Here is a 14,117-nt window from a genome sequence, read left to right as displayed (position 1 = left end):
ATGAACATCAAATCTCTCAGACTAAAATCTGTATTATACTTTTAGTCTTAAGAACATATGTTGTATATTTATCACGCTTATGCACTGTAAAATCTAATTAGTTCCCAGAACTCAAAAAAATTATGGAAACTCGTTGCCTCAAAAAAATTGAGTAAAGCTTAGCTAAAACTGACTAAGTTAGGACAACTTATTTACTTTGAGTACTCTGTACAAGCTCATTTGTTCCCAGAACTCAAAAAAATTGGATCAAGTTTACGTAAGATGACCAAGTTAGGGCAACTTACTCATTTTGAGTACACTGTACAGCCTTGTTAGTTCCCAGAACTCAAAAAAATTATGGAAACTCGTTGCCTCAGAAAAACTAAGTAAAGCTTACTTAAGATGACTGTTAGGACAACTTATACATTGCAAGTCTGCAGTATTAACAATAACTTGATATTTCTGACTGTACAATACTAATTGTTTACCTACTGACAAACATGTTAAGTTCAACTAAATGAAAAAACAATTTGTGGTAACCTGAATATGATTAAAAATAATTAACAACACTTTTTGTAATGATGTTAAAATGAGCCCAACTTTTATTTTCAAACACAACAAAGTATAACAGCCAACATACTGGACACTGTTCTGCTGAACAACAAACAATTATATTGCCATCACTGTTATAATCTTACAATGAAACAAAGTCTCAGATTTAATTATTCTGAAAATAAGTTTAGGCCTACCACAAGTTTGTTTTGTACTTACATTACTTATATAATCAAAATAAAATATTTATTGTTTTGTCACAAGTGCAGTCTCTAATTTAAACAACACATTTGTTTTCCATTCCAACACAGGAGCTGGAATGTTGTAATATTTTAAGGATGGCTTGTTTCCAGTCCAGGCATTACTGCCTGAATGACTGTCATGGATCGAGGTGATCCAAATGTAGGTGCAGAAGAAAGTCTTTAACTTCCCTTAAGTACAGTGGCAGTGGATGTGGGTTGGAGATGCAATGAGCTTGAACCTGCAGGCGACCATCTTCACTGACCACACCATCTGTGACGGAGGACTCATCTCTCCTGGTGTCCTGCAAGCAAACAATCATATATTTTGGAACATGAACTTAATTGCTTTCTTAAAACATTTTTTTCTGCATTTGGTATAAAACAGACTCCAATTTAGACAATCTCAGGCTCCCTCCCCACCGGAGAGGTGACATTCAATGTCCCACTTGTCAGTCTGGATAGCTGTGACCACCACCCAACACACAATAATGTCATGAAAGCATCATTTTAAAAAAGGGCTATGCAAACATGGCCAATAACTTTCATTCTAATGATGTGCAAAATGATTTTGGGCACAAAACAGATTTTGCTGTTAGAAAACTTGCAGACTTCACTATATACAGTGTAGACCCTCTAAACTAAGTTTGGGGGATGTGATCTTTCAAGAAATGCAGACCAAACTGTTGTTGTTTGTTTACTTACACAGCATGTCTTGTAGAATTAACTGTGGTCACCAGCAACAGCACAGTGCAGTCATATCTCAAGTCTAATAACAGAAGACAGGAAAAGATCAGTGAAGAAACAACTTCCCCAAACCAAAGCACAAATAAAACAATAAGTAAAACAGGCTGATCTAAAGTATGATTAAAGTTCAGCCTGATTAATATAAATGTCACTGACAGTTGCTAATATATTGGAAAACCAAAATACTTACTGATGTCTTTCTGTCCAACAGCAGGAGTGCTGGTCCCGAGCCTCAAAGACAGTAAGAAGCCAGCAGAGGGAGAAAAAACAGAACATTTTTCAGAAACTGATTTGATCCTTAATGGCTGTGCAATCATTGTAACATAGAGTTTGCTTATGTTGTTAAATAAAGGCTAGATTTGACATTAATAGATGCCACAGATGTTCTAAAGCTGCCACAAAGCATGAAAAAAAAAATAGACGTCTCCGAAAACGTCGGAGCATTTTTGCAAATATGTGATGTCTTGACAAATCGAGCAGATATTTGAAATTTACACAGCTACATTCTCGCCTGAAAATATCTTAAAAGTTTATTTTGTGACCCAGAAAAAGTAATAAGTTTTTCAGCGGCGCTCCTCCGCCATTGCCGCGCTTACAAGTACGCACAGGCTCCGACAACCGCGGCCGACAAATGCGATCCTCCTTTCCCCCAGACTACCCTTTCTGGGTCACAAAATAACCTTTTAAGATATTTTCAGGCGACAATGTAGCTGTGTAATGCTCAAATATCTACTTAATTTATCAAAATATCACATATTTGCAAAAGTGCTTCCACGTTTTCGGAGAGCTCTGTTATCCACCCCCCACATCCCACACCTACCCCACCCCTAACGGCTACACCTCCCGAAGAATTTTGTCTGGGCTCTTATCTCACTTATTTATTTCAAACAATCAACAGAAAATTTCACCACATAGTTTTATGTAAGGTTTTTAAGGCTGTGGTGTTAATTTTTAAGTAACGTGAGCCCAGCGACAGCAGCAACGCTAGGCTAACACTAACTAGCTAGCAAGATTTTAAACCTGGTGCTAAACTAAGAGAAGCCACAAAATCAGTTTGAATAAGAGTAAACATTTACTCACCAAGTCAGTGTATCAGGTAAAGATCCACAGCAATGACAACAATAATATCTTGAGCTGACGCTTCTCCAGGTTTGCTCAACATATTCCATAAAAAATGCACCGTGAACATGCGGACTGATCCGAGAGGGAGGAGGACGGTAGTCACGTGGCATTTTCAAAACACATCTTTCATCCTTCCGCACTGAGAAGCAAAACTTCCAGCTTACTTAGTTTATCTAAGTTAAGACAACTCAAATAAATGGAGTTTATCAGCGTTTTTGCATAAAAAGCACTGGTAACTTATTTAAATTGAGTTCTAATAACAAATTGATAAAAATTGAGTTCAGCCTATTTAATATTTTTAATTAAACACAATATTACATTTTACAGTGTGATAAAATCCATGTCAGCCATTGGTTTATGGACTTTGTATTTAGAAGCCTCAGCAATTTCTTTATTGCTATTGCTATGTTGTTTTTTGTGAGCCTTTTGGGACCATATTAGGACGAGGGATCAGAATCTGGAGTCGTGCACACATTTAGCGTGTATCCATAACATTCATACAGCAGATCCAAGTTGTGCCTTGAAAACAGGAAAGTCGTCGGCATAGCGGAGAACTTTAATAGCAGGCTTGTACAAAGTGAGGCTTTGTGTTCACATTTGCTGCAAACACTCGTTTTATTTCTGTTACCTTGTTTTGATGCAGAAATCAGGCAAGAACTGGACTTGTTTTTTATAATGTGTTCTTGTGAATTATTACTGTTTAAATGACTAATATGTGACATGTATTAGTGGTGATGTGGTGCTGAGGGTTAAAATGCCTTTTTGTCTTTTGGTATACTATGAAATGGCAATAAACCATTAATATATGTCTCTGCTGTGCTCGTATTTATTTTATCCTACTCAAATTCAATTTATGATACATTTTATTTTGAAAGATTTAAAATGGTTCTTTACAGAACCATTTTAAAAAAGGTTCTTTGAAGAACCATTAAAGGTTCCCCAAAGAACCATCAAGAAATGGCTCTTTGGGGAACCTTTAATGGTTCTTCAATGAACCACTGAAAGAAATGGTTCGTCAAAGAACCATTGTTTGAAAGGTTCTTTGTGGCACCAAAAAAGGTTCTTCTATGGCATCAGTCTAAAGAACCACTTTTGGTTGCAGTTGGCACCTTTATTTTTCTGAGTGCAGCAGGTTCATCTGAAACCTTGGCTGATTGTGACCCACACCTGTTTTCACATTTTGGCTTGTGTGATTAGGTAGAGGATCAATAGGAGGTCCATGACCCTCTTGGGGGCTTAAAAATCTGGGACTCTCCACCTGTTGCTCTTAGAACTGAAGAAGCTTCTCAGGTGAAACATCTTCAAGAAACCTAATGAAGTCCAGGTGCTTTTCTTTCCAAGCTCCTTGGACTACAATGACCTGGTTGATGAAGAAACTTCACAGGCATTCATACAAATTCCTAGAATTTCACTCACCGCTCAACAGGACAGTCTTTAAGAACAATAATCTCACAGGAGCCATATTATCATATATTTGTATTAAAATGCTTCAAAGGGCTCCAACAGCACAAACATGGTCCACATGTCCAGTTCATGGACTTTCTTGAAGTGAAGCTTAGCAGACAGCTAGCAGCTAAAGCCACCTGTGTCAACATACACCTGTAGGTCAAAGAGGCCATGCCCCTAATAAACCAAACTTTGCCAACCATGGTTCCTGATATGAGCCACAGTTTAAGTTTAAAATATGATATGATCTGCATATAGTGATGCTCTTTTTCCAGTTCCTCTTACCTCTGTTCGGTGACAAAATACAAATAAATGGTGATATAAAGGGGGAATTATCTACAGAGACCAAAATAGTTTTTGTATCAGGCTGTGAACGTGGGAAGTTTCAACATGGCTGACTCACTGCTGCTAGAGGAATCTCAGCTGTGGTGCTTTGCTGATGGTGGTATGCACTACCAGTCAAACGTTTGGACACACCTTCTCATTCAATGTTTTTTCTGTATTTTTACTACATTTCTACATTGTAGATACAAACTGAAGACATCAAATATATGAACTAAGATATATGGAATCATGTAGCAAAGAAAAAGTGAGAAATAACTCTAAATATGTCTCATATTTTAGATTCCTCAAAGTAGCCACCCTTTGCTTATTGACAGCACTGCAAACCCTTGGCCTTGACAGCCCTATTTGACAACTGTGAGAATTCATATTATGGCAAGAACCAATCAGCTAAGTAAAGAGAAACAACAGCCCATCATTACTTTAAGAACCGAAGGTCAGTCAGTCGGAAAACTGCTAAAACTTTGAGTGTGTCCACAAGTTCAGTCCCAAAAACCATGACTACGACCAAGCTGGCTCACATGAGGACGCCCCAGGAAAGAAAGACCAAGAGTCGCATCTGCTGCTGAGGATACGTTCATCCAAATCACCAGCCTCAGAAATCACAAGTTAGCAGGAGCTCAGATCAGAGCCCAGATAGATGCCACGCAGAGTTCCAGTAGCAGACACATCTCTACATGTTCAGAGGAGACTGTGTGAATCAGGCCTTTATGGTCAAATAGCTGCTAAGAATCCATGACTAAGGAAAAGCAACAAGCAGAAGAGATTTGTTTGGGCCAAGAAACACAAGGAATGGACATTAGACTAGTGGACATCTGTGCTTTGGTCTGATGAGTCTAAATCTGAGATCTTTGGTTCCACCTGTCGTGTCTTTGTGAACGATGGTCTCTACATGCATGCAGAAGCATGGAGGAGGAGGTGTGATGGTGTGGGGGGGCTTTGCTGCTGACACCACTGTTGGAGATTTATTCAAAACTGAAGGCACACTGAACCAGCATGGCTACCACAGCATCCTACAGCAGCACGCCATCACATTCAGTTTCTCCCATCATTTATTTTTCACCAGGACAACGACCCCAAACACAGGCTATGTAAGGGCTATTTGACCAAGAAGGAAAGTGATGGAGTGCTGCACCACAGTCACCTGACCCAATGGAGATGGTTTGGAATGAGATGAACCGCAGAGTGAAGGCAAAGTTTACAGCAGCAAATATTAAGAAAAACAATGGAATAGGATAAGATAAAAAGAATAACATACTATATGCAACAGAATAAAATACAACATTGTCAGAAAAAGATTATTGCACTTAGTGTTATTGCACATGTGTGGATGTGTGTGTTTGATCAGTTGAAGTCTTTGTTGTGGAGTCTGACAGCAGTGGGGAGGAAAGACCTGCGAAATCTCTCTGTCCCATCCTTCAGTGCTGCAGCCACTGAAGGAGCTGCTCAGTGCTGTCAGAGTCTCCTGCATGGGGTGGGAGATGTTGTCCAACAGGGATGACAGCTTAGCCACCATTCTCCTGTCACTCACCACCTCCACTGGGTCCAGAGGGCATCCTAGAACAGAGCTGGCCCTCCGGATCAGCCTGTTCAGTCTCTTCCTGTCCCTGGCAGAGATGCTGCTGCCCCAGCAGACCACACCATAAAAGATGGCTGAGGCCACCACAGAGTCATAGAAAGTCTTCAGGAGTGGGCCCTCCACTCCAAACGACCTGAGTCTCCGCAGCAGGTGCAGCCTGCTCTGCCCTTTCCTGTAGAGGGCGTCTGAGTTATGAGTCCAGTCCAGTTTGCTGTTCAGATGAACACCAAGGTACCTGTAGCTGTCCACAGCCTCGATGTCCATACCTTGGATGTTCAGTGGTTGAAGTGGAGGATGCTTGTGCCTGTGGAAGTCTACCACCAGCTCCTTGGTCTAAGGAGCTTGGAAAGAAAAGCGTCTGCACTTCTTTAAGTTGCTTGAAGACGTTTCACCTCTCATCCAAGAAGCTTCTTCAGTTCTAAGGTCAAATTGATCCTCTACCTAATCACACGAGCCAAGGTGTGAAAACAGGTGTGGGTCACAATCAGCCAAGGTTTCAGGTGAACCCGCTGTAAAACCTAGCCCCACCCTAACATGTGATTTCCCAGGATGTGAGTGGGCGTTAAGGCGTCTGGGAAGGATCTCAAAACTGGATTATAGATGGCAGACTGTTGGTGTCATAAGCCCCGCCCTCTGTCCAAAGATGGTCGTTCACAGTGGACATAAATGGCTTCTTTCCAAGCTCCTTAGACTACGATGACCTGGATGACTGAGAACAGACACACCAGCTCCTTGGTTTTTCCAGTGTTGATCTGGAGGTAGTTCTGCTGGCACCAGTTCACAAAGCCAAGAGTGAGCAAAGTGTGCAAAGCAGTAATCAAAGCAAAGGGTGGCTATTACGAAGAATGTAAAATATCAAACATGTCTTGAGTTAGCTTGTGGGGATAGGTTAATTGGATAACCCAAATTGTCACTAGGTGTGAATGTGAGTGTGAATGGTTGTCTGTCCCTGTATGTTGGCCCTGCGACAGACTGGCGACCTGTCCAGGGTGTACCCCGCCTCTCGCCCTATGACAGCTGGGATAGGCTCCAGCGCCCCCCGCGACCCTGAAAAGGATAAGCGGAAGCGAATGGATGGATGGATGTCTTGAGTTATTTCACACTTTATTGTTTACTACATATGTGTTCATTCATAGTTTTGATGCCCTCAGTGAGAATCTACAATATCAATAATCATGTAAATAAAGAAAAACCATTAAATGAGAAGGTGTGTCCAAACTTTTGTGCATCTCAGGATTTTTTTTTTCAATTTGAAGTCAACATTAGTGTTCTTTACACAATAACACAGAAATAATTTATATTATTTTAATACGAAAGCCAACAGTTCCACAGTAATCTGGACCAGTCAGGGCTCTAGAGTGCGACCAGTTTGGTCGCAAATGTGACCAAATTTTTCAGTGGTGCGACTAAAAAAAATCTTTGGTCGCACCGGTGCGACCAACTGTTCGGGTAACAAAAAAAAAAAAAAAAATCTCTGCAACTCTCCGTGTGGTCAACAACAGACACATTATGTCCCTATCGTGGACTAAACCAGTCAGCGATAGTCAGGGGTGGGACCTCTCTGATTGGCCGTGGTCCAGTTGAAAGTGCAGGTGGATAGAGAGAGGTGAGTAGCTTGAATAAAGCGATATCGATTCATTAAATCCTGAATCGACTTTTAAATATAACTGTGTTTTGTCAGAAGTGCCAGATTCTCAGATTAAAGCTCACAAAACTATTTCAACAACCACCAAACAGTAAATGAGAGCAGGCACACGGACTCCACACAAAGACGTAAACACAGACCCGACGCATCAGAATCAGCTTTGTCTTTCTCGGCTTTCTCACCCGACGGCCCGAACACGGACACGCTGTCGGAGCTCAGCGATTCTGATGCGTCGGGTCCGCGCTGTGTTTCCGTCTTTTTTGCGCTGACTCTGAGCTGCAGGTTTTGTCTCTCCAACCAAAATTCAGCAGGAAAGAAGCAGCAAACTACGCTTCACATGTGATCAATGTCGTCATGAATTCACTCTGACTTTTGCTGTTTTGCTTCCACCACGATAAAAATCACACTTCATGCACAGCTCTCTCTCTCTCTCTCTCTCTCTCTCTCTGTACTTCAAGAACAGTTTCCCGTCTCAAATCTCTGTTTTCAGCATCATTCATTCGCTTATTACCCACCAGTCTACCGTTGTTTACAGCGCTGTCGGCCGCTGTCTTTTTCTTCTTTTTTGTTTTCACTTAAATGACCTCGGACAAGAAAGCCTAATTTCTGCTGTTCAATACTGAAGAAATTTAAACTTCTTAAAATTATGCAAAATTGCAGAATATTGCAGAATATTTTAAGGTTATCTGCTATAAAACGCCAGACCAGGAAAATCTCCTTCATGTTTTTCTGTGTTTTATTCTCAGTTACTTTGACACAAAGGCATCTGCTGTGATGTTCACAATTCTGATGAAGTCTCACATGTATCAGTGCTGATAAATGATCAGAATTATAATATTTCTGACTGTCTGAGGCTAAATTGAATCGAATCAGGACTTTGAGAACCAGAATCGAATGGATTATAGAAATCAGTGATGATACCCAGCCCTAGTGAGCAGCCTAGGCCTGACAGAAGTGGATGTAGCTGTGGGTAATAAGAAAAGATGAAAAGAACTATTGATAACTTTTGTGTTAAGTTAAGGCCTGATCCGTCTGAAATTCATAGCCAGCTCTGACACGGTGCCATCAATCTTTGAATGCTGAAAAAGCAGCAGTGTATCCAGAAAACACATTATATGCTGCAATAAATGCAACGGCCAAGTGTCCCCTCTCCCCACTGCCTTTCAGCAGCAGGCAGCAGCAAACAGGTCGTCAGAGGAGCCGAGATGATGATTAAGTTTAACATTTTCTACAATATTGACGAAGCAATTTAAGCACATGATGCGGTTGAAAAATTTGAGTGCGCCTAACTTTTGTGCCGGTGCACCTAACTTTTTTACGTTAGGCGTACCGGTGCAACCGTGGCAAAAAGTTAGTCTAGAGCCCTGCCAGTAATCTACTGGTTTTATGTGTGAGGTTTTGTTCAACTCAGCCTGTGGTGTTGTAAAGTGCTCTAATGAAAGCTGCTTCACTGAAGCTCTGCAGCTTTAACTCACACTCCTGGCTGACTGTTTGGTCTCTGACAGATGTGAACGTGGAGCCGACGAAGCAGCTGCACAGCTTTGTGTCCACAGGTGAGCATCCACCTGCTCTCAGTCACGCTGTCCTTTCTCTTCTTTGCTACGATGACAGGAAGAACGCTCAGTTTGAGAAACGCTGGCGATCTCAGTGACACCACACCTGCAGTCTGCAATCATCAAATAGGGAGACATCAGCTAAAACACGAGCCATAAATATTCAGCTTACTTCAGTTTACCCAGCCAAGAACTGAGGGAAAAAATCTTTTAGTCAGGTAGCTCAAACAGGTCAAAAGATGAAACAAAATCCCCTTCAGAGGACATAAATGAGTATGCTGGGTCTCAGGAGGTTACAGTTTTATTAGTAAGAAGTACAGCTGCACTTTTCCAGCTAACTATTTCCCAGCCTTCAGAGCAGACGGCAGATATCTGAGCTCAGACTTCCTGTTCAGTCATTGTTTATGCGTATAATAAAAGTCTGGAAAAATCGAATAAAACACCCTGGCAAAGAAGGCCCAGCAGCAGCTGCACTTCCTCCTGAGGAGGAATAACGTGGAGCAGAAGCTGCTGCTGGCCTTCTCAGTGGAGTGCTCTCCTCCTGCCAGGTGTTTGTACTCAGACTGAGAGCAGGAAGGCTGCACAGAGGGTAAAAAAAGTTATTGGCTGTCCTCTGACACACCTGGAGACCATGGCCAGATCCTCCTGTCTCAGGTAAACCAGGGCCATCACAGGTGACCCCGCCCACCACCTGTTTGACCTGCTGCCCTCTGGTTGGCACCTCAGGTCAGTCAGGTGCCACACCTCCATACTCACTAACAGCTTCTTCCCCCCCACCCCTGCCCACCTACCCACCAATCTGAGCCATAGTCTGAGTGACCCTCATCATTCAGGACACTCACATACTCACATTCCTCTAGACTGTATATATTTCTTCTGTCTGCTATTTATTCCTGAGGCCTTTACTATTTATATTTTGTTTCTCCGTTGCAGAGCACCCATAATTTTGTTGTACATGTACAATGACAATAAAGGGCTATTTTATTCTTCTATTTTATTAAGTTTCATGAAGCCCCTCCCACCGATCTTTTTGCACTGCAGCAGCGTTTCGTCGAACATGAATCGAGCATTATGTTGACGGTGTAAAATGACCAGAAATATAAAAGATATTGTAACACGGGGATTTTATTTCTGTTTCACCTCATGCAGACATCTGCTTCCTCAGCAAGGATGCTGGCGACTGTGTGAATTACACCGTCAAGTGGTTCTTCGACCACAAACGCAGCGTCTGCTCTCGCTTCTGGTACAGCGGCTGCGGAGGCAACAAAAACCGCTTTGAGACACAGGCAGAATGTGAGAGAGTTTGTCTGTCAAAGCACAGATGAGGCGTTGGGCCACCGATCTCCACTGAGAGTAGACACAGCAGAGCAGCAGAGCGACCTCAGAGCAGCTTTGTCCACAGTGGGTTTTGTTCTGGGCGTTTAAAGTGTTCCAAGACTTAAAACATCACGAGGAGCCGCCTTTTCTTCCATGTATGGTTAGTTTAGTTCACTCCTCTGAAACTACTTTACTGAAATGGAATAATTTTTTTTATGTCACAGGGTGCTATTTTTAAAGGGGTTTTTTTTTTTCTTTTTAAATACTTTAAATGCTTCCAAAATTAAGAAAAGCCATCATGAGAATGTGATGAAAAATGATTTTATGCCTAAAACATGAATTATGTTTAACAGATGCCAAAAGAAGCAGGACTGGGCTGTCCTTTTGTGTGATACAAATTTCGACGTTGGTGCAGTGCTTTTGCAGCTGCAGCCGTGCAAAACAAAAATCTATGAGAAAATTTAGAAACATCAAAAGTTAAAGTGAAAACAGCGCCATCTAATGAAACGCTGCCCCCTGCTGGTGAACATTTTAAAACCTGCCTTTAAAAGTCCAAATATTTCCAGGGCTTGAAGCAGCTCCTCTGAAACAGCTGTATGTATTTTTGTAACTCCACTGTTATTTTGTACTGTTTGTTTCTGAATAAAAGTTTCTGTTTAGATAAAAGTCCGACATGTGTCCGTGTCTCTGTGTGTCTCTGAACACTTCAGGCATGGTGGCAATTACAAAGCTTTCATTCAAAACTGTTATGAACGACATTCTGGTAGCGACGGACTGTGGTAAACATGTAGTGCTTATATTACTGGATATGACTGCTGCATTCGACACAGTGGATCATGACCTGCTGATCTCTCAATTACAGCATTGTGTGGGCATTTCTGGCTCGGCACTCCTGTGGATAAAATCATATCTCTGAAACAGGAGCTTCTGTGTTAAGTTGGGTTCGTCATCGTCCTCTGTGGCCCCTCTGCCATGGGGTGTACCACAGGGATCTATTCTTGGGCCATTTCTGTTTTCGTTGTATCTCTTGCCACTGCGGGTGCGATCTTTCGAAAACATAAAGTCTCATTTCATCTATATGCTGATGATTGCCAGCTTTATTTACCTGTCATTCATTCTGATAGCTCCCAAATTAGACTCTTGCTTGATTGCCTTAGCGATGTTAAGTCATGGATGGCTCTAAACATTTTAAATTTTAATGAACGTAAAACGGAAGCAATTCTGTTCAGCCCGAATCGTTCCTCTGATACCCCTGATGTTGACCTTGCTGCTCTGCTTAATAGGGGTTGGACTGGGCACTCTGACACGCCTGCAACCAGTACAGAATGCTGCGGCACGGTTTTTAACTGGTAGAAGGAAATTTGAGCACATTACTCTGGTTCTGACCTCCCTGCACTGGCTTCCAATTGAATTTAGGATTCATTTTAAAGTCCTTTTATTGGTTTTTAAATCTTTAAATGGTCTGGCACCTGTATATTTGTCTGATTTGCTAAAGCCCCATGTCCCCACTGGTTCGCTCCGGTCAGCTGAGCAGCTGTTGCTCTCAGTCCCCAAATCACGGCTGAAACTGAGAGGAGACCGAGCGTTCTTTATCGTGGCTCCAAAACTTTGGAATAATCTTCCTCTTCACATTAGGCAATCGACATCAGTGCTGGTTTTTAAATCCAGATTAAAAACACATTTTTATTCGCTGGCCTTTGACTCAGTGGTTAACTGACTTGTATTTACTTATATTTTATTGTTATTACTATGTTTATTATTTTATCGTATTTATTATTCTTATTGTATCTCTTATATTTCTCTTGTTCAGCACTTTGGTCAGCCTTGTGTGTTTTTAGAGTGCTATATAAATAAACTATGATGATGATGATGATGATCACGCATACACACACACATGGACTCAGCGTCAGCACATCCAGCCTCACAGCGCTCACTCGCTCATAAAAGCTTATATGCAAACATATAATCAAACAACACCAAGCACCACATATTGCAGCCCATGGAGCCTCTCGCCTCACTTTACACTGATGTATTTTTTTTTTCTCATCCGTGCAGCGTGCAACATTAGCTACACACACACAGCTATAGGTGTTTGTTACATGGAACGTGCATGGAGCTGCTCCAGAGAGAAGAGGGTAAAGATATTTAACCAGCGTGAAAAACTACAGGCAGACATTGTTTTATTATTGACACATAGTGTCATGAACGACTGTGTGCAGGCAGAACAGAGAGGACCCAAACGCAGACCCATACACTGAGTGTGTGTGAATGGGGGTGCGTTTGTGTGACTTCCTGCTGATCACAAAGGGTCATCTCCCCTCACCCCTCTATATGGCTTAACTTTTACCGTATACAAACATAGGTGAGGAGATAAAGAGCAGGAAGTAAAACATCCTCACTAAACAAGAAAGCAGAACCCTCACATAGAATGTGCCTACAGTTACACTGTAGCCCCCCTCAACATTCAACAGGCTGGGGAGGGGAACAGAAACAGAAGAATGTCTTTGATCATGCAGTTTAAGGCAAGGCTTACAAATTTAAGTACAATAATGGCAACATTTAACATTTTCAACCTAAGAGAGATGCTGAGATGAATACACAGAAGGATAACGAGGAACACACGAGGAACACAGCTGACACGAATAACCATAACGAGACAGGGGAAGCAAAACTGAACAGAACGAACACGAACAAACGAAACACGAGACTTTCACAATAAAACAGGAAACAGAGGAACATGAGATATAGAGGGCAAAGACACGAGGGGAATTCTAATAAACAAATTTAAACAGACCAACCCAGGTATTATTGAATAAACTGTGGACCTAAAACATAAATAGTATTACAAAATGACACAAGACACAAGAAAACTCCAAAGACTGGGTGATATGACCCGGGACCATGACACACAGACCTGTCACAGGTTTCCTAACGTGTTCTCAGCCTGCTATAACTCTGGACAAAGGGGGGTAGCAATTTGAATACATAAAAATATTAATTTGACAGTACTCAGTACACAGTTGTCAAAGGAGTTTGCGAAGAAAAGCGTCTGGACTTCTTTAAGTTGCTTGAAGATGTTTCACCTCTCATCTGAGAAGCTTCTTCAGTTCTAAGGTCAAATGGCCGAGAGTCCATTTGACCTATTCAGGTCAAATGGACTATTCAGGAATTGAAAAAAAAACATCAAATCCTTAGAAGAATCCTACGTGTCCGACCAAGATCAGGAAACATTGAACAAAATACACAAAACAAAACTAGAATAAGAATAAACCTCATTTTTTAGGATTTCTATGAAACTTTATATTCACCACAAATAAACCCATCTATAAATGAAATTGACGAGTTTCTTGACATCGTAACGCTTCCAAAATTACTAGACAGCCAAGCAATGGCACTGGATTCACTGCTGACACCAGGTGAACTCCAGGAAGCCCTGATAAGTATGCCCAATAATAAGGCTCCAGGTCCAGATGGCTTTCCAGCAGATTTCTGCAAAGAATTCCGGAAAATTCTGGCACCAGTATTCACAGAGTGTTGCAGGAAATCAAGGAAAATGGCAGACAACCACCAAATTCTGCAAACATTAATCTCCTGCT

At 41.6% G+C, this 14,117-nt stretch overlaps 1 protein-coding gene across 2 annotated transcripts in view; it reads left to right on the top strand.

Moving 5' to 3' along the window:
• The window catches only part of LOC100708991 (collagen alpha-6(VI) chain), a 74,412-nt gene extending 63,222 nt beyond the window's left edge, over positions 1-11,190 (top strand). Inside the window, exons 39-40 of one of the 2 annotated variants that reach the window (XM_019364408.2) lie at positions 9,157-9,204; positions 10,354-11,190. In XM_019364408.2, coding sequence (XP_019219953.1) covers positions 9,157-9,204; positions 10,354-10,529 — 224 coding nt within the window. In that variant the 3' untranslated portion in view covers positions 10,530-11,190. The remainder of the gene's footprint in view (positions 1-9,156; positions 9,205-10,353) is intronic. The other variant, XM_019364409.2, reaches the window with a different exon arrangement.
• The last annotated feature ends 2,927 nt before the right edge of the window (positions 11,191-14,117 follow it).

Source organism: Oreochromis niloticus, linkage group LG11 (assembly GCF_001858045.2).
Source record: "Oreochromis niloticus isolate F11D_XX linkage group LG11, O_niloticus_UMD_NMBU, whole genome shotgun sequence".
In the NCBI taxonomy this organism is placed as follows: Eukaryota; Metazoa; Chordata; class Actinopteri; order Cichliformes; family Cichlidae; genus Oreochromis; species Oreochromis niloticus.
The sequence above is the reverse complement of the archived record's forward strand: the minus strand, read 5'-3'. Positions and strand labels throughout refer to the sequence as shown.